This window comes from Rhipicephalus microplus, chromosome X (genome assembly GCF_043290135.1).
Source record: "Rhipicephalus microplus isolate Deutch F79 chromosome X, USDA_Rmic, whole genome shotgun sequence".
Classification (NCBI taxonomy): Eukaryota; Metazoa; Arthropoda; class Arachnida; order Ixodida; family Ixodidae; genus Rhipicephalus; species Rhipicephalus microplus.
The window spans coordinates 289,078,820-289,100,558 of NC_134710.1; the positions used below are offsets into that span (position 1 = coordinate 289,078,820).

A 21,739-nucleotide genomic window follows, 5' to 3' on the forward strand; every position below is an offset into this window, starting at 1 on the left:
AAAATAATAATTTGCACATTTCAATAGCTTTACAATAACTTTTTTTTAAAAGTGACGTCACTTTTGTGAGGCGCAGAAGTCATTTTTGTGTGGGGATGGCTGCTGCACCGCGCTGAGCAGAAGACGCTGCCAAAACATAAACCCACCACAGCATAGTTGCTAACAAGCTAGCTGGTGAGAAACTCCACGCTACCTAACCGCCTAAGATTCTGCCGTGATTTGCTCAAATACTTCAGGCCAAGTCAAGTCGGTTTTCAGCCGCTATTGGGTGAACGAAGCCTCTTGGAGGCGGAAATGCTATAGGTCTGTGTGCTCAGCTGAGTGCAAGTTAAAGAACCACAGGTGGCCGAAATTTTCTAAGCCCTCCACTATGGCATTTCTCATAATTATAGGTTGGTTTTGGGACGTTAAGCCTCACATATCAATCAGTATTAAGGAGTGATAGCAATATTTTATATGTAATCGGTACATGATCACTACTCGTCCCATTATCAAACGTCTTCCACGATGAAATTATAAACTGACCACATGAAAAAGTCAGGTCTAAATGTTGATGAGTTTATATATTCCACGTAAAAAGGTAACCTGTCCAGAGTTATGACAACAAAAATTATTCTCCTGCAGCCAATTCCACAATCTTTTGCCACAGTCATGTTTTAAACCCCCAAGAAGTGTGATGCGAGTTCAAATCCCTTGCCAATAAAATAGAACTTCAAGAAGAATTCTTGATGACACAATCTAGGTGATCTGTGCGTCTTACTCCATTTGGAAAGTGCGCCTTAATCACTGTAATCCTGTAGGAGTCGGGTAACAAACAATCTATTCCTAACAGTTCACAATCCGGACAAATATGTTCAAAAGTTACAGTGACATGATGATACATTTTTGAAGATATTAGGGCCAATAATCCACCTTCTCTACCTGGCCGATCTAGTCTAAAAGTTCAAAAATTATTCAGAGTGAATGCTTGGTTTACTGAAAGCCAAGACTCTTGAAGTAAAATTATATTAGGATTTGTTTGCTGTATAAGATAAATGAGATCTGTGTAAGCAGAAGATACAAGCTTTCTTCAAAAGGACGTTCGCTCTTCATTAACGCAAATGCGCATATTACACGGGGATCTTGTGCACGTATCATCATCACTAATTTGCCCATGCCATATGCGTAACCACTGACACTAAAATTGTGACTCATTAAGAATAATTAACGCATTATTCATGACACTGAAACAAAAAAAGTAAGAACATATGAACCACCCAACTCTCGGCTGAGATTGTATTGAGTGGTTAATTATTGGCCGATCATTCCAGGAGCGCATCGTCATCATTGTCATGATCGTCGTCTTCCAAAGTGATACGTCATGCTAGTCATCCAATTGCTGCTGACCACGAAGGAAGGAAAGGTGCTGCTGACGGATTGCGACTACTAGGACTAAACGAACCAATCTAACAAAGGCCCTAGGCCTAAACGAACCACACGCCGGGTAGTCGGAGCCTTGTCGACAGGCGTGCTCGTCCTCGTTCCCCTCCGTCCATTGATTATCACCATGAATCACATGCAACATTCTCGAGATCCACGTTGCGACGAACGCAGAAATCGTCTCCAGGTGTGTACAAGCCCGTTTGCTCCTATCTTCAATTGCCATGTTCCAATCACACTGATATCTCTGTCTAATACGTGGCGAACGACAAAACGCCAGCAATTAGTTATGCACTTATGCAAGCAGCTTTGAGAGCACCCCTTCGATGATATAGCTGCACCTTTCGGCAAATTTCTGCACTAACGCATCATGCTTCTTCGAAATTGTTAACTAACCGCGCGTTCTGTCGTACGTTCTCTGGCACGTTTAGGAACTGCATTTCCAGATTTCAGCCTTTTGGGTTCGTACCTGTTGTCAGTGCGCTTTCAGCTGCTGCATCTAATTAAACTGCAACGCAGAAGTAAATGCAACTGAAACAATTTTCAGTTGGAAATTATAACTTCCAAACTGGGACTGGAAAACTTCAAGCTGGAAATGAAAATAATCCACAGTGGGAAGTTTCCCGCCTGAATAGCAGTTTTCAGCTAAAATCCAGGCTAGAAACTCAATTTCCAGGTGGCAATTCACATCCCATATTCATGGGGTGCTGGTATTATGTGACAGAATCCAGGCGTTCTTACTCCAGCGCCGTGCACACGGCCGCCGTGCGATTAAACGAGAGCGGGGACACGCGGTTAAAAAAGGAACCATCATGGGAACCACAGTTAATTTTTTAGGGAACTATGATGGGAACTACGCTATAGATCTGGACAGGTAAGGACTCAAGTGAAGTAGGGCTTGATGGTGACGACTGGACCTGTGATAAAATTCCTGCAAGCTTTATTAACCACAAAATTCCCACAAACTTCTACAAATTTCGCATCTGATTATGGCATTTGTTTTCATTTTGTTTCAATACAAATGTTTTTAGCTCAAACGTAGTAGTTTCACTTTCGATATTGGATATTGGAAGCCACGTGATCAGTTTGGCAACGGCCATGGAGCCCGCGTTTTATGTGGCTATCGCTGTGTGTGTTGCCGCGTTCTGTAAACTTTCTCATTGCACTCATTGTCGGCGTGAAATTTGATTTTTATTACTTGACCTTGGTCGCTATTACGCGTTTCCTGAGTAGTCTAGATTAGAGCGCATGTTACCGGCACGTTGTGATCGGCTGAGTAGTGATGCTGCTTGTTTCCAACTGGTTGTGCAGCTTTGTGTTAGGAAGACGTTGACAAAACTCTGTACGGATTTATTTTGTGGTTATGTTCGAGTTCGAAGAGGCCGCGACTAAATAGGTACCTATACTAACGGCGCAAAGGTAACCAAGTCATTCACTATGTTGCCGTAATATCAATTTAAGTGCTGTCGCTCTTGAACCGTTCCCTTTCAGAGATTTTTGCCGAGAATGGCGGGGCCGCGACCGTATTCCCTCGGCTTCGACGAGCTACAGAGGCGCCTCTGCAAGCTTTATGAGGAAAAAGACCTGATAGTAACCTTGCTCGACGACATGCTGGTAAATGTAAGTGTCTTTTATTTTTAAATTTATGCAATGCCTGTCCGCGATATGTGTTTATAGAGCGCGTAATGTCAGTTCGAATTTGCCTGGTGTTAACGTGTAACTCATTTTAAGTGAACTGACATTTCAGAGAAGCATGTCGACACCCATGACTCCCGACATCAGCGTTCATACTTTTTCGTTAATGTGCCGAAATTTTTATATCAATATCGCGTTTTGAATTCTGCAACGCATGCTTATACGCTTCATCAGTCTTGAAGTTTAAACTGTGGGACCTTTGTTTTGCAGGTGGATGCGATGGTTGCCCACGGGCGTAATCTGACTAACATGAGTCAGTTTTTCAGTTATTTTGTGGACGCAAGTAGCATGATGGAGCTCGTGTATATGAAGCTCTTCAAGGTTCATCTGTTTCTCACTGAAGATACTTATGTTGATTCTGAACAACACAGTGTGCCCCGTATGGCTATCACATACACATCCCCTGACAACAGTGACCGGTACAGCAACTCCCAGCTGGCTGCACTGGAAGCACCAAAGGATAGTCTCAGCTGCCTGCCATCTGGTGTAAGTGTCATAAAACACCAGTATTTTTACTCATCTTCAGCTTATGTGCATGAGTGGCGCTTAAGTATAGAAGTGTAGTACTTTATTGATTGCATAAATTCATGCCCTTCCCACAGACAGTCATCTAGGCAGTGATACGATCTGCGTCATTTGCAACCTTTGTCGTGTGTACAGAGGACAAAAATCTGTCCTGGTGTAGAGTCCGTATTGTATCTAGAATTGTACATGTTGAAAAGAAGTGTGCATCTACTACATTTGATTTAGTAAGGTAGTCTAATAAATTGATCATCTACCACACCACAGATTTGTAGAGCAGTTAGTGAAAAAGTAGTTGATGCTTTTATGCACCTTTCCTCCAAACTTATGTTGAGAAGTACACTGAGCAAAATGAGGAGGCCTGGCTGTTGTTGCAGTTGTTGTAGCGTCTGACACATTTACTTTCATTAATATATTTTTTTTATTTTTCTCGGCCACAGTTTAAAATTTTCTTGTCACGTCTTTTGCGAGAAGATCCATTACATCAGGGTCAATTATCCAAGGTTTTTGTTTCTAAGACTGCTGATTAGCCTGTTACATGCACAAGCCATGCTTGTTACTATTAGGCAATCAGCTTTTGTAATGAAAACTTTTAAATGATTTTCTTTAATAAGAACTTTCTTTGTCATGATGGCCCCGATCACATGCAGTGTTGTCGACCATTGGTTTAAATGCTCTCAGACGAAAGTTGCGACTTCCCCGCCACGGTGGTCTAGTGGCTAAGGGCTGCTGACCCGCAGGTCGCGGGATCAAATCCCGGCTGTGGCGGCTGCATTTCCGATGGAGGCGGAAATGTTGTAGGCCCGTGTACTCGGATTTGGGTGCACGTTAAAGAACCCCAGGTGGTCAAAATTTCCGGAGCCCTCCACTACGGCGTCTCTCATAATCAAATAGTGGTTTTGGGACGTTAAACCCCACAAATCAATCAATCAACGAAAGTTGGGAAAGTGTCTACGACATCAAATGCTCCTTATTCTACATACTGTATAAATAAAGAGCAGCATAAAGTCGGAATAAATGTAAAAAAAACTGTTTGAAACTAGCTTCCATATGTGCGCGTAAAGTGGTTATTTACAAAAGAAAATGAATGTTCGTTTCCTTCTTGCTCACATCCCACCAAAAGCTACACCTATATGTTCAGTTTGCATTGACCGTATTCACGTAAAAGGAGGAGCACAGCCTAGCCCCGCCGCGGTGGTCTAGTGGCTAAGGTACTCGGCTGCTGACCCGCAGGCTGTGGGATCGAATCCCGGCTGCGGCGGCTGCATTTCTGATTGAGGTGGAAATGTTGTAGGCCCGTGTGCTCAGATTTGGGTGCATGTTAAAGAACCCCAGGTGGTCGAAATTTTCAGAGTCCTCCACTACGGCGTCTCTCATAATCAAATGGTGGTTTTGGGACGTTAAACCCCACATATCAATTAAGGAGGAGCACAGCCTAGAACCGATACATTTTATTCACTCTCACTCTTTCCACCGTGTGTCCGGCCGTGTGGCCACTACCGCTGGTGTGTAAGGATCGGCATGTTTGGCATTGCGCGGCATTTAAGAGGTCAATGTCATTTGGCTTTTTGAGGTGGCAAAGCATTTGTGCTGCTGAAAATCAAAATGTCGGATGAGGAGTAGTTCATTTGTCTGTTTGGCTGGGCAAACAACTAGCGTAAAATTCCGAGCAAGCGCCCCCTCTTTCCCCAATGAAGTCTAAATTGCTGCCAAAGGGGGAGGGTGCTATTTCTGAACGGCACCGAAAATCAAAATGGCGGCAAAATTTTCACGCCAAAAAAAACCAAAAAACTTGGTATGCATGCATTGAAATTTGTTTTACAGTGAACTTTATTTAGGCCCAGGATTCGCTGTAGCTTTTAATCTCTTTCAAAACCACCAAAAGACCCCTCCGAGTCACTTGCAAAAAACAGGTCGCAGCATTCCGCTTGAAGAGCGCTGCACTCTTCTGGCGTCACATCTCCAATATAGGTCTGTCCACTGTGTAAGTCGGCGTCCTCAGAGCAATCGAGGGCATCACTAATGCCGCATCCCTTGAAGGACCGTGCCACTCTCTCCTCAGGAACAGCGGCTCACGCCTCGGCAACAAATTTGAGCACATGTTGCCACGACGGCTTCTTCAAGTTTCCTTTTAGTGTTCTTGCTTCCTCAGGTATATATTGCTCTTCGTTTTCTTGATGCCATCCAATAACCTCGATTTTCTTTACCACTGTGCAGGACTGCATAGACATAGATGACCTCTCACCTTAAATACAAAGCGACAAAGGGCGTGGAGCACGTGTGGAGCAATCAAGTTGCAGTGCAAAGCAGGAATGGATTGGATTAGATTGAATTCGGGGTGGGGGGTTGCGCTTTCCTGGAACGGTGCGGATATTCAAGCGTTTCACTAGGACGAAGACATTTCAAATCATGTGCTGTTAATAAGAATGATTGCCTGTGAAATTTTACAGAATCCCAGAATTTGACAGAATCGGATTTGTAAAAGACTGACAGTCGAAGCAAGCATAGTGCACGACTTTGAGATACCTTCACTTATGTTGCACAACTTATTCGCCAATAAGTAACATATTGCATGTAAGGTCTGCACTTGTGGCGATTTTTTTCAAGCTATCACACGAGCTCGGGATTGTACTTGGGTGCTGGTATACTTTATCATATACACATAAAAGAAACAATGTCATAGCTGACAATCAATACAGGAAATGTTTGGTGTGGAGTTGTTCACTTATAACATTAACATCCTTCATTTCTATGCAACAGCACGATTTAAAATGTCTTCGTCTAGTGAAACGTTTGAAGTGCGTGCATTTTCGAAAATTGTGTGCTTGAGTGTGATGTGTGCGATGTGTGCTTGAGTGTGAGATGAGATCGTTAGATGGCACATTTGTGCTTGAATCTGATTGTATGGAGGTGCATTGCTCTGGTTTAATCAAACACTTCTACAGGCGCACCACGACTCGAATCTCATTGGATGCGAATAAGAACGAGGACCATGCAATGCTCAACGGCTTTTCAACGTCTCGTACAGCACCGATTACCCATCTTGACGCAACGGTATCTACCATCCGTGTGAGAAGACGTTGATTCTTCAGAGTTTACCCCTGCCTTGCTCAATGTTTGGTGTCTACATGCTGACCTAGACGACGTCGAACAAGACACCACACTGACCGCGGTACTCTGCCTTCGAGACGTGGAACACGAAACGACCACTCATTAAATTATAGGTTCTCATTGTATGTACCGAGAAAGCAGAGCATCTTGCCGGTGGTGGGGCCAATCAGGTCAAGCAAACTGAAACTGCTGATCTTGAATTACTGCTCACCAGTCACAGCCACAACGGCAAACATGCCAGTGTAAAGCTATTCGAAAATTTAACTAACCTACTTACCATGTATCTAGTACCTAATGTACTAACCGGAAACATGAACACATGCTAACCAACAAGCCCGCCGTGCAACCTCTGATGAAGACATACGTAGACATCGCCTTACGAGACGGCAAACAAATTCAACAACGAACCGTTCATACTGGTGGGTCACAGAAAATAGTTGACATCACAGAAAATATTTGGCTCGTACAACATATTGACGCAAGGTAGGCTGGCAACTATAGTGGCCAATCTCCGAGGAGGATAACGAAGTAGTTATGTGGGCGCGTGCTCTGGTGTTTGGCCTTCGGTCACGAAAGTAAACGCCCTGCTTTTGTGCTTGCGTCCCTGTGCCTTTTTGACATTTTCTGGTGGAGGTGCTGCGTACGGTAGATGATACGGTCCCCAGTGAGCCCATCAAGTAGCTCAGCCGAGCTTACCCCTGTGCACATACGTTCCAGCCGTCATCTCCTGGGACTCGAGCCACAGCACGGTTTGCTGCCTGAATGTCAGTGGACTATGAACCAAACACCACCTAACGGCACCGCGCCAGCACCAGCGCACCTGGTTGTCAACCAGCCCAAGACGCCGAAGACGTTTTACGGAGCTGTTTTTGAAGATCGGACAACTGGCTTGAGCATTTCGACCGGGTCGCCGTCATCAACGATTGGACCCCAGAGCGTGAGCTACGCTATGTGTACTGCTTTCTCGAGGACTCCGTGAAAACGTGGTTTGAGAACCATGAAGCAACGCTTACGTCATGGGATGAGTTTCACCGGCAGTTTCTCAAGGCCTTTGCCCGAGAGGACAGGAAAGAGACAGCGGAGCGTGCTATAGAGGCAAGGGTTCAAGGCCCTAACGTAAGGGTGACGAAGTACATAGAGGACATGGATCGGCTTTTCAGGCGTGCGGAGCCCTCTATGACCAAATCCAAGGAAGTCCGTCACTTAATGCGTGGTGTTAAAGAAGAGATTTTTGCGGACCTGATTCGAAACCCACCTGCGACACTTGCGAAGTTTCCGTGAGGAAGCCATTGCCATGGAGAGGGCCCTTCAAAAGCGTGCCAGGCAGTATAACCGGGGTGTACATCCAAGTGAGGTCACTTCTGTCACTCTCGGCAATCACATCAGTGCGTTGCGAGAGCTCATCAGAGCTCTCATCAAGGAGGAGTTACAAAAGATGCAGGTGACTGCTTCACCTGTAGAGCAGCTCTCCGTGTCGGAGATAGTACGCGCCGAGCTACAGCAAGCCGTTCACACTCCCCCACAGTTCGAGGCGCCGCAACAGAGACAATGCGTCGAAATGAGCTACGCGGAAGCAGTGCGACGTCCTCCGTCGTGCAGTTCACCCAGCATGTTTTACCCCAATGTGCGACGCGCTCAGCAAATGGAGGTAGGCTTCCGTCCTCGCAGCCCACCGTTGATCGCCGAAGCACGACCGAGGAAGAGTGACATATGGCGTACACCCGACCACAGGCCCCTTTGTTTCCACTGCGGGGAAGCCGGACACGTCTACCGAATATGTCCATACCGCTGTGTGGGTCTCCGTGGATTCTCGCCTAATGCCCCTCGTCCACGACCTGGCAAGCGACCACTGAAAATAGAGAGCTTCATCTCGAATCGACGCAGTATCGAACATCGGTCCCACGAGCTTCGCTCGTCGTCGCCTGCTCGCTACAGGTCACCGAGCCCAGCATATTCACGCAGCGTTCCGAGACTCTGTTCACCCAGTCCTGCAAGTCGGGAAAACTGAGTTCAGCGACCTCCAGAGGTGAGGCCGCTGACGTTAACTCTACGGAAGATCCTCCACTACGACAGCGACGGCAGCAAAAAGATGCACAGGCGTAGTCGAACGTGGTACGAAGAGTAGTGATATGAAACATTGCTGTAACCGTGGACGACGTAGAAGTAATGGCACTAATTGACACTGGAGCAGACACGTCCGTGATGAGCATGGGTCTTGCCTGCGGGCTGAAGAAGGTTTCTACCCAACGGGTCACAGATACGTACGGCAGGAGGCCATCTTCTCACTCCGATGGGATGGTGCACAGCGCGAGTCAGTATTCACGAATTTACGTATCTCAAAGAATTTGTAATACTGCCCAGTTGCTCGAGGGACCTGATTCTCGGACTGGACTTTTTGCACGATAATAGAGTCGTGATTGACTTGCAAGAGTCGCAGGTGACGTTTTCTACGGCACATGCTTTAGCACGCAACCCTCACGACAGTTACGTCAATGCTTTGAGAATTGTCGACGATGATCTCACGTTACCGCCGAAGAGTAGTGTGTTGACCTTGGTGACCTGCGACGTTTTCGATGAATTCAATGACTATGAAGGTATTGCAGAGGCAAATATCCCGCTGCTGCTCAAACGAAACATCTGCATAGCCCGATGCATTGTTCGGTTAGAGAATAAACGCTCTCGAGTCCTGCTGACCAACTTTAGCAATCAGTTTCAGCACGTCCCTAGAGGCACCACTGTCGCTTTGCTCAGTGAAATCGCTGACTTTTCCGATGTCAGCGCATTGGATACGACTTCACTGCATGCAAAATCTTGTGCTGACCTGGGCAGCCGCATTCACGTTAATCCAGACTTGCCAAATTCACGTAATCAGCAGCTGCTGTACCTCGTGACGGAATTCTTGACTGCTTCTGCACAGCATCTAAAGTTCAACGTACTACCGTTACAAAACACTGCATTGTTACCGAGAAATCGGCGTGGCCTCTTCGCCAGCATCCATACTGTGTGTCCCCGAAGGAAAAAAAGGTGATTAAGCGTCAAGTACAAGAAATGCTGAATGATGACGTCATTCAACCCTCGACCAGTCCGTGGGTGTCACCTGTTGTCCTAGTAAAGAAAAAAGACAACACACTACGCTTCTGCGTCGACTACCGACGGCTTAACAAAGTCACAGAATGCGACGTTTACCCCCTGCCACGGATTGATGACGCCTTAGACCGTCTACGCCATGCCCAGTTTTTTATATCGTTAGATCTCAAGTCAGGGGACTGGCAAATTGAAGTTGACGAGGGAGATTGTGAAGAACCCGCATTCGTGACTCTCGACGGGCTTTACGAATTTAAAGCACTGCCTTTCGGTCTCAGTTCCGCTCCCGCCGCATTTCAACGCATGATGGACACTGTACTTGCTGGACTAAAGTAGCAGACGTGCCTTGTATACTTCCATGACGTCGTTGTGTTTTCAAGCACGTTTGACGAACATCTTTCAAGGCTAAAAAGTCTCCTCACTGCAATAAGGAGAGCAAACTTTACTATCAAGCCCGAAAAATGCTACTTTGGCTATCAGGAACTCAAGTTTCTCGGCCATGTGGTGAGCCCAAAGGGTTTTCGACCAGATCCGGAGAAGTTGGCTGCTGTTGCCGATTTTTCTCGTCCTGGAGACAAGAAGGTTTTTCAACGATTCCTCGGACTCTGTGCCTACTATCGCTGTTTTGTCGAAAGATTTTCAAAAATTGCAGAACCTCTTACAAGACTCACCTGGCCAGATGTAACCGCCGTATGGACGGAAGAACAACAACAAGCATTCGTAGAGCTACGCAATCGACTGCAGACAGCTCCAGTGCTGGCACATTTTGACGATACTGCCGATACTGAGATTCACACGGACGCCAGCAATGTAGGAATCAGAGCCATTCTTGTTCAATGGCAGGAAGGCGCAGAGTGTGCGATCGCTTACGCGAGCTGCAGTCTCACAAAAGCAGATGCTAACTACTCTACCACCAAAAAGAGTGCCTAGCAGTCGTTTAGGCCATTAGCAAGTTTCGACCCTACCTATACGGCCGGCCATTTCGTGCTGTCAGTGACCACCATTCGCTCTGATGGCTTGCCAATCTACGGGATCTATCAGGCCACCTCACCCGCTGGAGGCTCCGCTTTCAAGAGTACGACATAACGGTGGTCTACCAATCGGGACATAAGCATACAGATGCTGACTCCCTGTCTCGTGCTCCCAATTCCCCGACGTCATCTGACAGTGAATGCGATTTACCGTTTCTTGGCATCGTCGATGTGGTCCGAATGGCTGAGCTTTAACGTGAGGACACTGAGCTACTACCTGTCATCCAGGATATTCAAGGAGAAGACGTTATGGTCCCACACCGGCTCTCACTTGGATTAACATCGTATTGCTTGCGGAACATGGTTCTCTACAAGAGAAATCTTGAGAGCAGCCAGGAAACTTTCCTCCTCGCCGTTCCAACGGCACTGCATGAGGAAGTTTTGCAGGCGTGCCACAACGATCTTTCTGCCGGTCACTTAGGCTTTGCTAGGACATTAGCGCGTATCCAACAAAGGTACTACTGGCCACAGCTGTATTCGTCCATTCAGCGCTATGTCCGCACCTGCCGTGACTGTCAGAGGCGTAAAGTTCCACCCGCAAAGCCCACTGGCTTCCTCCAACCTTTAGATCCACCTCAAGCACCGTTTCAGCAAGTGGGAATGGATCTTTTTGGTCCATTTCCTACGTCATCCTCAAAAAATAAGTGGATTATCGTCGCAATGGACTATCTGACTCGCTATGCAGAAACCAAATCTGTGCCTAGTGGAACTGCAGTTGAAGTCGCCAGATTCTTCGTCCACGACATTGTTTAAAGTCATGGTGCACCTGCTGTTCTCGTAACCGATTGCGGAGCAGCATTTACGGCAGAGTTATTGCGGCAAGTCACCAAGCTGACGTACACTAACCACCGGAAAACAACAACTTATCATCCCCAAACGAACGGCTTGACGGAGCGGTTAAACAAAACAATGACCGACATGCTATCTATGTATGTTGATGTAGAGCACAAAACATGGGATGAAATTTTGCCGTACGTCACGTTTGCTTATAACACCGCTGTGCAAGAGACCACAGACCTAACACCATTCGAGCTTGTTTATGGCCTTCGTGTCACAACACCGTTAGACGCTATGCTCCAGTAGACCAGGACACCAGTGGAAATGACAGCTTTGACGACTTCGTTGAGAAAGCCGAGGAAGCTCGCCAGCTTGCACGGAACCGCATTCGCACGCAGCAAGATGTCGACGCTCGCCGTTACAACCAAGGCCGAAGGAACGTCCACTATCAACCCGGTGACTTTGTATGGGTGTGGACACCAGTTCGACATCGTGGGCTTTCGGAGAAGCTATAGCAACGCTACTTTCGCCTTTACGAAGTTGTGCGCTGCCTCAGTGACGTGAATTACGAGGTAGTTCCCCAAAGCTCCGACACCAGTTTTAACCGAAGACGTCCACATCCAGAGGTAGCCCTCTAGTGGCTAAGGTACTCGGCTGCTGACCCGCAGGGCGCGGGTTCGAATCCCGGCTGCGGCGGCTGCATTTCCGATGGAGGCGGAAATGTTGTAGGCCCGTGTGCTCAGATTTGGGTGCACGTTAAAGAACCCCAGGTGGTCTAAATTTCCGGAGCCCTCCACTACGGCGTCTCTCATAATCATATAGTGGTTTTGGTACGTTAAACCCCACATATCAATCAATCAATCAATCCAGAGGTAGCACATGTAGTATGGATGAAACCGTATCACGCCCGCGAGTTATGAACGCTTCGAACTTTTTTTTTATTATTCACAACAGCACGGGCTTATGTTTTTTTTTGTTGACGTGACCATCTTTTTTATGGCCATCTCTAGCATCTCAGTCAATCGACCGGGACGGTCGCTCTTGAAAGGGGGGAATTGACGCAAGGTAGGCTGGCAACTATAGTGGCCAACCTCTGAAGAGGATAACGAAGTAGTTCTGTGGGCGCGTGCTCTGGTGTTCGGGCTTTCGGCCTTTGGTCACGAAAGTAAACGCCCTGCTTTTGTGCCTGCGTTCCTGTGCCTTTGTGACAATATAGCATTGCGATATGGTTTCACATGCATATTGTTCGAAATCATGCAACTCTCAACCATCCCAGGAACCTGCATCGATCTCGTCTTTGCAAACTTCCCAGTATGGCCCATGCAAAAACCCCTATCCCTTCACTTCATCTACCCCATTAATTCATTATAATGAAGGGGGAACGGAAGCCACATTTAGCTGGGCGAGTTTTCACAAAGGTTCATTGTTTACCAGTGAACCCTCTAGAGCTTCGCCCACTCATCATCATTCACTTCGTGGATAGGCTTTGATTTTTTTTTTTTTGATGTTTGCTTCATGTTTGCTCACCCGTCGTAGATCTGTTTCTTGACCTGCGAAACGGTTAGAGGCCACAAGGTTTAAACTGCGGTGACATGAATCAATATCAGTGGACAAGGTGTTAGTACCCATTTCATTCCCCTAACTTTGTTTTGCAACGTGCCAAGTGGAATCAGATGGTGCGTTCGAGTTTAGGGTTACCTTAAACTGGAGTAACCCCCCCAAGAAACTGAAGAGTCACTTTAAACACTAATGCATGTGCACTGGGCATGCAGCTGGGTTTACGTAAGTCGACTCATCTCCATTTACATTCCGCATATTACTTTAAGAACTTTCATAATTTCAATGCCAGTGCATATTCCCAGAAACCCACAATATTACAAAGCATACAAACCAACAACCAGTTACCATGTGCTGTTGAAGAACTGCATCGGAATTCTATTCTCCTATTTCTGTCATCGCCATTGCTGTGAAAATGTCTCGCGGGCTGCTAAAAGTTGCCGTTTCAGCCATTTTGAAGCTGACATTTTAAGTATTACTAGCAAGCGCCTTTACACTCATGAAGCATTGCTTTGTTTAGCTCGTGTACCGCAAAAGACAGAAATACTTAATAAACTGAGCGTGTACACTGCCGCAGAAACCCACACACTGGCATGGCCATGAAACATCCTAAACTCTAGACGGCGTGTTGGCATTGAAGTGCTTTAAAATGGCAGCCTCCATGTAAAATTAGAGTGTACAGATTACCTGGAAAGGTTTGGGGAAAGTATATTTATTTGAGATATTGCTACAGTTCCTAAAAAAAAGTGTTCTAAGTAAATTTTTTTAACATCAAAACACTTTTACCAGAGGCGTTTTCATGATTCGTAAGCTTTTCTCTCCGTTAGACGAATTCTGGAAAGTTCATAAGGACGCCCGTATACATTCCTTTGATGTACTTGCGGTGTCATGGTGGAGGGTTTTATTTTTGGAAAGAGGAAATAGTCTGCTTGAATCAAATAGGGTCTGTAATTGTGGCGAGGCTGTTTATCACAAGGTATCGCTTACTTTAGTGCAGATGTGGCTGGTTCGATTCTTGGGATACAGTTTCTGCAAGCAGTGGAGTCATTCCAAGTGAAACGTTCCAGATCATGAGAAATCTTTATAATGAATGCAAAGCAAGGCAAGAAAAAATTGTATCGGAGTGCTTTTCATTCAACAAACTTTTCAGGTTGACATCAAAACTTCAAGTAGCTACTGCTGATTGCGCAAGCCAACTTTCTTCGCTGTTTTCTCGGATGGATGATGCAAAAAACAGGTCCCGTCATAATAATCTGGTTTTATTTGATGTTAGTAATGTGCAAAAAGAATTTTAGCAAGAAAGTTAACAACTAATCCTTGATCTTTGTAAGACATCCTTCGGTCTAACTATTGATTTCAGTTCTATTGAGCGTGCGCACACACTGAGCTCCTACAAACAAGGCAGAAATCGACCCGTAATTGTTAAGTTTGGCAATTTTAAGTTAAAACAAAACATCTTTTTTTACAGTAAAAAATTTAAAGGATCTGTCTATGTTGTCAGCGAGTACTTTTTGCCGCAAACGTGCTTAGCCCGCAAACAATTTGTGCAGTTGGTAAGGCTCGTAAACTAGACTTCATGCTTCGATACGACGCTCTTTATTGCAATAGCAAAACCTATATTTTTGCCCATACTGCACGAAAGGTCGTGGAGCACATATTCTAACGCCAGGTGACGCAACGTAATAAACAAAGTAGCCCGCGCTGAACGCCGCTGTCATTCTTATACACAAATATCTTGGCCTAATTCGTGTATCCTAGATTCCGAGTTATTACCAGCATTGCCTAATTTTTATATATTTCGTAAAAATAGACCTGATGACTCGCGTGGTAGTGCCGTTGTTATTGCTACTAACCGATCTTTGCTTTGCATGTTAGTAAACATATCACCCAATAAGGAATTCTTATGGGTATGCTGTAATGTTACATTGTTGTGTATGCTTATCGGTGTCTGTTATCAATTGTCAGCTAGTTCAATGAAAGCTTCCTATGTTTGCAAATTATAAAGCAAGCCTATCCTAACTCTCCCATCATTATCATTGGTGATTTCAACATTTATTTGATATACTGGGCTAACCAAGCAGTCACGCTATCAAGAAATAGCATCGAAAGTGATTTCCTGAACACGTCTTACATTCGGTCTATCTCAAGTAGTCACTGGCATTTCAACTCATTCTTTTAACATTCTGGACCTACTCTTCACAAGACATGCCATCTGTTCCTCATTAACTTATCTTCCACCACTGAGTCATTACTCTATTGTTCATGGTACCTTGTCTAGTTATATAACTTTGCTGTCGTATGACAGAGGTGACTACGCTTCTATGACTGATGAGCTAGCTGTCTTTTGTGATGAATTTGAAAATCACTATCAATCACGCTCCATTGAATTTAACTGGTCATTGTTTAAAAATGAGATGTTACGTCTAACCACAAAATATATCCCCAACATTATTTGTAAAGAGCGAGCTTAGTCCCCATGGTTTAACGGTAAACTAAAGAAACTCAACAACAAGAAAAAAAGATTATTCAGATCTGCTAAGTGTTCCGATTCCAACACGGCTTCGCTGCAGCTAAAGATTATCTAACTTTAATCACTGAGGTCAAAAGTCACTTTTACAGTACCACGCTATCTTCTTTGCTGCACAACAATCCTAAACGGTTCTGAAAAACTATTAAACCTGAAGAAACGGCAATTATTTCGCTAATCGATCCTGATGCTTGTCCCATTGCCAAAGAGGATGTCGCTATTGTAATAAACAATACTTTTTGCCCAGTTTTCACCCGTGAATTCACTCAGATGCTTCTTTCATTTTCGCCCTATGCGCATTCGCTCACGAATTGTATTACCTTTAATCCAAGTGGCATTGTCCATATCATCGACAACTTTAAGAACTCGTCAGCACCTGGAACTGATGGTATCAATACCAAAGTGCTCATTAACACCAAACATAACCAGTACATTATCGCTAATATTTCAGCAATCACTAGATTCAGGTTCAGTTCGAGAGGACTGGCAGATCGGGATGATTGTCCCCGTCATCAAAAAAAAAGTAATCAGTTGTCTCTTAATAATTACCATCCCATATCCATCACCAGTGTCTGAGGCAAAATAATAATGCATATAGTGTACTCTGAAGTAGCGCGTCATTTGTCTACTAATAATTTTTTCATCCCAATCAACATGGTTTTCGTCCCGGCCATTCTTGTGAAATGCAACTAGCCCTTTGCTTGCAGGAAATTCATTCTCACCTTGATAGTAATATCCCCATTGATGCTATATTATTTGATTTCGAAAAAGCATTTGATAAGGTTTTCCATCATCACTTACTGCTTAAACTTTCATGAATAAACTTAGACCCCTCCGTGCTGAACTGTATTCGCGAATTTCTAACCCATTGCCGGCAGTTTGTTGTCGCTGACTCTTGCAAGTCTTGCCTTTCTCCCGTTCACTCTGGCGTTCCACAAAGTACTGTACTGGGTCCCCCCATCTTCTCAATTTACATTAACGACTTGCCACGTAACATCGCCTCTACTCTTAGACTATTTGCCGATGATTGCGTGTTGTATCACCCTGTAAATAATGTCTCACATTATTCAATTTTACATTCAGGTTTTAACACTATACAGCAATGGTGTGAGTATTGGTTAATGTCGCTATTTAACACAACATTCCTAATTGATTGATTTGTGGGGTTTAACATCCTAAAACCACTATTTGATTATGAGAGACGCCGTAGTGGAGGGCTCTGGAAATTTTGACTACCTGGGGTTCTTTAACGTGCACCCAAATCTGAGTACACGGGCCTACAACATTTTTGCCTCCATCGGAAATGCAGCCGCCACAGCCGGGATTTGATCCCGCGACCTGTGGGTCAGCAGCCAAGTACCTTAGCCACTAGACCACCGTGGCGGGACCACAACTTTCCTAATGACTTTTCATTGATGTAAAGACTACATCACTAACACTTACTCTATACAACTATCCCATAGCCACTACCAACACTACTAAATACCTAGGTGTTCATATCTCATCTTATCTAACATGGACTTTACTCATCATTTGCATCACTAACTCAGCTAATCGAGTTCTTGGATACCTACGTCGTAACCTTGCTTTGGCACCTGGTTATAATAGTTTATAAAACACTCTTCAGGCCTAAACACGAGTATGTTAATACCATTTTTGAACCTCATCAAGTTAACCTTGTCACTATGCTCGAATCTATTCAGAACCTTGCTTCCAGATTCATTATCTCAAATTACTCAAATAAAGTAAGTGTGTCAGCAGTCAAATCTTGGCTTAATCTTCCTCATCTTGCCTCTCGCTGTAAAATTTCACGCTTATGCTTGTATCATGAGTTTTTTCGTTCATTGCCACGAGGCAATGCATTCATCCGACCTGCACATCGGACATCGCGTCATTCTCACCCCAACGCAATATATCCCGTACGCCCAAAAACAAAGACCTTCCAGAAGTCATTTTTTTCTTCAGACAGCGCAAGACTGGAACGACCTTCCCGCCTACATCGCCATGTCATCTCAGTTTGATAAATTTAAATACCCCGTAAAAAGCCATGTTATATCTTTGTAGTTATGATCTACTGCTGTTTTCTATATTTTCGCTATAGTTAGTGCTACTTTCCTTTCTTGTTTTGTTTCATCTGTCATGTCTGTTTTTGTTTAAGAAGAATTGAGTGGTCACGTGACCACTCTTCAAATGTGCCGGAGAGAAGAAAAAGTTAGGCAGAAATAAATTATGCGTATGCAACCTTCAAAGTGGGTATCGCGACACATTTGGTTTTAAAGCATTATGTTGTCATTGTTTTTTCACGTGACATGACAGCTGTAGTCATTATTACCTTTATAGCCTAAATAGACTTATCAAAGTAGGAAAAAACGCGAAATCAGGCAATTTTTGTGAAAAATGCGGCAATGTTTCAGCCACTAAACGTTTTATGCTTTTTTTACCAGTTGACGTACTGTCTGCTAAAACAATTTTAAAACATGTATAAACAAACATTTTGAAAAAAAGTCTTGCAAAGTTGACAAAAGTAACTTTTTGGCGAGATTCAATCATAAATTAAGGATCAAGACTGTCGTGCTAAAGATACACGAGGTAGTTCATGATGCGATCCATTGCCGTTTCTTTTGATGTGGAAAATTTTATTCCTGTAAATTTTTTTTAAAGGGGCCTTGCTACACTTTTGGGCATGGTCAGAAAATGCTGCCGATCGGTTGTAGAGGCCCCGAGAACTCGCAAGCCAAACAATATAGCGCAGCACGTGGCCTGGAATTCACAATAAATGATCAAAGTCAGCTGAAAATTGTTTTCACTTCACTCGACAAATGTTGGAGGAAGCTGAAAAATCACTCGTAGAAGTCCATCAATCAGCCATTGGCTGATTTGAAGATGGCGCTCTTCATCGTTATAGGGATCACTGCGAAAGGTCTCGACCTGTCCGCGTGCGCGCACGGTCACATAGGAAAAGATGCCTATTTGAAGAAAGAAAAAGTGATTAAGGTCACGAGGCGCGCATGACGTATTTTCGTTGCCTTTGCCATCTTTCTCTGCTTAGCTTCCAGCGCTGTCTTTGGGACGAGAGAAGAGAGAATGTGATTGCAGCGCGCGACAAATCTTAGTAACTCCACTCGTACTGGACGGATTCTTAAAATTTTCGCGGCGTTGAAATCGTGAAACAATAATTTCTTCTACAGAGTCCATTCCATGGCTACTTGAAAAAGTGCTTCACCGCCTCTTTAAAGCAAAAAACATTTTGATGTGCACAACCGGCATCAGGGATAAGTAGTAGCGATGTCTCTTCCCTGTAAAACACATGCTCGTTCTCGGCGATTTTTCGGGCTTGCATCAGGACCACATCAGTTGTTCAAGCATGTTTCGGCTGGGTCGCTTCGCAAGATTGTATTTATATTGGAACTACCTTGCTTGTTTCTCTTCATAACTGGCTTTCTTGGCACAAGGGAAAGTAATGCTGACAAACAAAACATGGGCAAAGGTATCCGTTCGTTGACTTCGCTTCATTTTATCTCCCACTGGTGTGCTAATCAAATGGTTTCTGTTTCCCCCCTCTGTTGATACCCTAATCGTTAATATCAAAATATGCTACTTTGCCAATCAGACCGGCTGTTTCAGGTAAATTTAATGAGTTTTGGAGAACGATGTAAGGCCATTAGGAAGGCCAGAAAAAGTGGACGGTCTGAAATATTGCAGTTGTCGGGTCCCTTTTACAGCTAGCACCATGGCAAATCTCAAAGTGAGCTTGCTTCTTTTTTCTTGAATTATTGAATGAGGCACCCTAATTACTGTAGTTTTCCTTACATTGCTTTTAGCCCACAGAAATAAATTTTGTGGTCTCTGAATGTGACCACGATACGGCCTCTGTAGGTTTGCTTTTGTTGCCAGACGTTCATTGTGCCACCGACATCATCGCATGCACTTTTGCCATGTGAAGTTGTAAAGAAGTTCCTCTTTGCCAACAAGCTGTGGTTCCGCTCGTAGTAGCAAAGGTTTAAAAAGTGCTTTTTGTTTTTATATTGCCAGGAAGCTTCATTAGAAAAATAATAAATCTTTGTCACTTGTGGCAAATCTCGTTTCACTACCTCCAGTACTGCACACTGAATTGCATTTCCTGCGACTGTGTCTTGCTCCGGATAATCTGGAGTAACGGCAAAAATCACACAAAAACACCCATATGGGTGCTTTGCTGATCAATAATGCAGTCAACTATAGGGTTCACTGTGGCCTGTGCATTCACCTAGTGGTATGACTGAGACGTGTCCTGAAGTATAGAAGTGTAATTTTTCACGAAATGTATCACCACAACGGCCTGTTGAAGACTTAAACTTGATTTAATTTCTGTGAAGTATCTGGATTGCTGCTTGTTAGCAAAGTGATTTGTCTTCAGCAGGCTGAGCATCTCTGCAAACCTTTCAGAAAGTTCATCTTGTGTGAGAACAATGGTTTCGAGTGACTAGCAAACTTAGCTCATTTATTGTCGGACGTGTATGCTGTCTTCGCTTTCAAAAATACAGGCGAGGCTTTCTTGAAGCAAATTCACTGAATAAGCTGTGCCGGAGCAAGATGCACATTCGCTAAACATGCAGTCTTCATTATTAAGCCCACATACCAATGTAGCCAAGGGGTCTTCAGTTGTTTGTTTTAGGCCACTGGCATGAAACAATAACTTAGTTTTGGTGGCTCATGCGCACACACACTGTGTGCGTGTCACTACCACCAGTCAGGACGCAGTGGCGAGGACGCACGGGGCGAATGGGGGAAACCCGCACTTTGAATTGAAGGCCATTTTTCATTGTTCATGCATCTGTTTGAAATTCATTAAAATTACTCTTCTGTTTTCTTTGCAACATGTCCTTTTTTCCTGGTAAGCAATATGCCATCGAATCATCCTTGTAGAAGTCCCTGATTGTTGATTTTGCTTCGTTGCTGATTGAGCCGCCATGTTTTTCATTTCACGCACCAAGAATCCTATTGCAAGCCATGATCTTCAAAGCTTCACGAAGTTGTTTTTCTGATGCGCCAAAAAACTGCATGGTTTTCTCGCGAGACCTAGGCTTGGGGGCAAAAGTAAGGTACTGAAGCTTTTTTTCTCTGCTTTTTTCTTCCAAGAAGTTCTTTTTGAGGTCTCACATCAAGGTCATGTTGTTACTTAAAACAAGGCCAAAGTCCTCATACCTGTCGCTTCTGTCGCCCATGCTGCACCAGTGTCTGTTCACTACCAGTATCTACGTCTAAAAGCTCATTTGTTTCAGCAGCTGGCCCTCCAGGTGCGCATTCACTTCCTGTGGACATCGCAACGAGCTCTTGTTCTGCGTGCACATTCTTCAGAGCAGTATATAACATATGCCTGCATGCTTCACAGATTCGACTTTCTGGTACAAGGTCAAGAGAAGGATGGGTATCTATCTGCAAGGGCCATTGTGACGACTCTCGACCCGTGACAGCATTTTGTATGTTGAAAAATTGGGTCTGAACACAGCTTTGAAAAAATTTTGGAAGTGTATCGGCAAAGATAAATCTCCTTGTGGGTTTCGCAAATTGTCACACCCTCATGCAGACTAAGCTTTCAGCGTAGTAGGAAAAGGCGCTCATTTGTGTCACTCAAGCTGCAAACAGTTGTTAGTTGCCGTCGACTGCTGTAGCAAGTCTTGTGGCAGTACCTTGGCCTGAAAGTGCATGGCTGAATTTTGTTTTCTTAAAAATAGTTCTAAATGTATGTCTCCATTTCTAGCAATAAATGTATTTGACTATACTTTAGTTCTCTCTGTCTGCGGATGAAATTCTTCACTTTTGAGTCGTATACCGCACTCTAAACGAATATGTAAGCAAACATCCGTAATTTTGCAAATTCTGCATACTCTTTATATATGGGATGCATTTTCCGGGGTCATCCAAGCATAAGAACACAGTGAATTATAATTCATACAAGCAGTCTTGCTAAATAGACGTGTCCTCATCAATTACCTGCAAATTCTAGCATAACTTTCTCGCATTTAAATTCTGAAGA

General features: G+C 44.3%; 1 protein-coding gene across 4 annotated transcripts in view; it reads left to right on the plus strand.

Annotated features, from left to right (window-relative positions):
* The first annotated feature begins 1,319 nt into the window (after positions 1 to 1,319).
* The window catches only part of LOC119162179 (uncharacterized), a 93,555-nt gene continuing 73,135 nt past the window's right edge, over positions 1,320 to 21,739 (plus strand). For 2 of the 4 annotated variants that reach the window (XM_075879303.1, XM_075879304.1), the window contains exons 1-3: positions 1,322 to 1,606; positions 2,911 to 3,039; positions 3,325 to 3,600. In XM_075879303.1, the coding sequence (XP_075735418.1) occupies positions 1,547 to 1,606; positions 2,911 to 3,039; positions 3,325 to 3,600 (465 nt within the window). In that variant the 5' untranslated portion in view covers positions 1,322 to 1,546. Of the gene's footprint in view, positions 1,607 to 2,483; positions 2,839 to 2,910; positions 3,040 to 3,324; positions 3,601 to 21,739 lie in introns of those variants that run through there. The other 2 variants (XM_075879306.1, XM_075879305.1) reach the window with 2 other exon arrangements.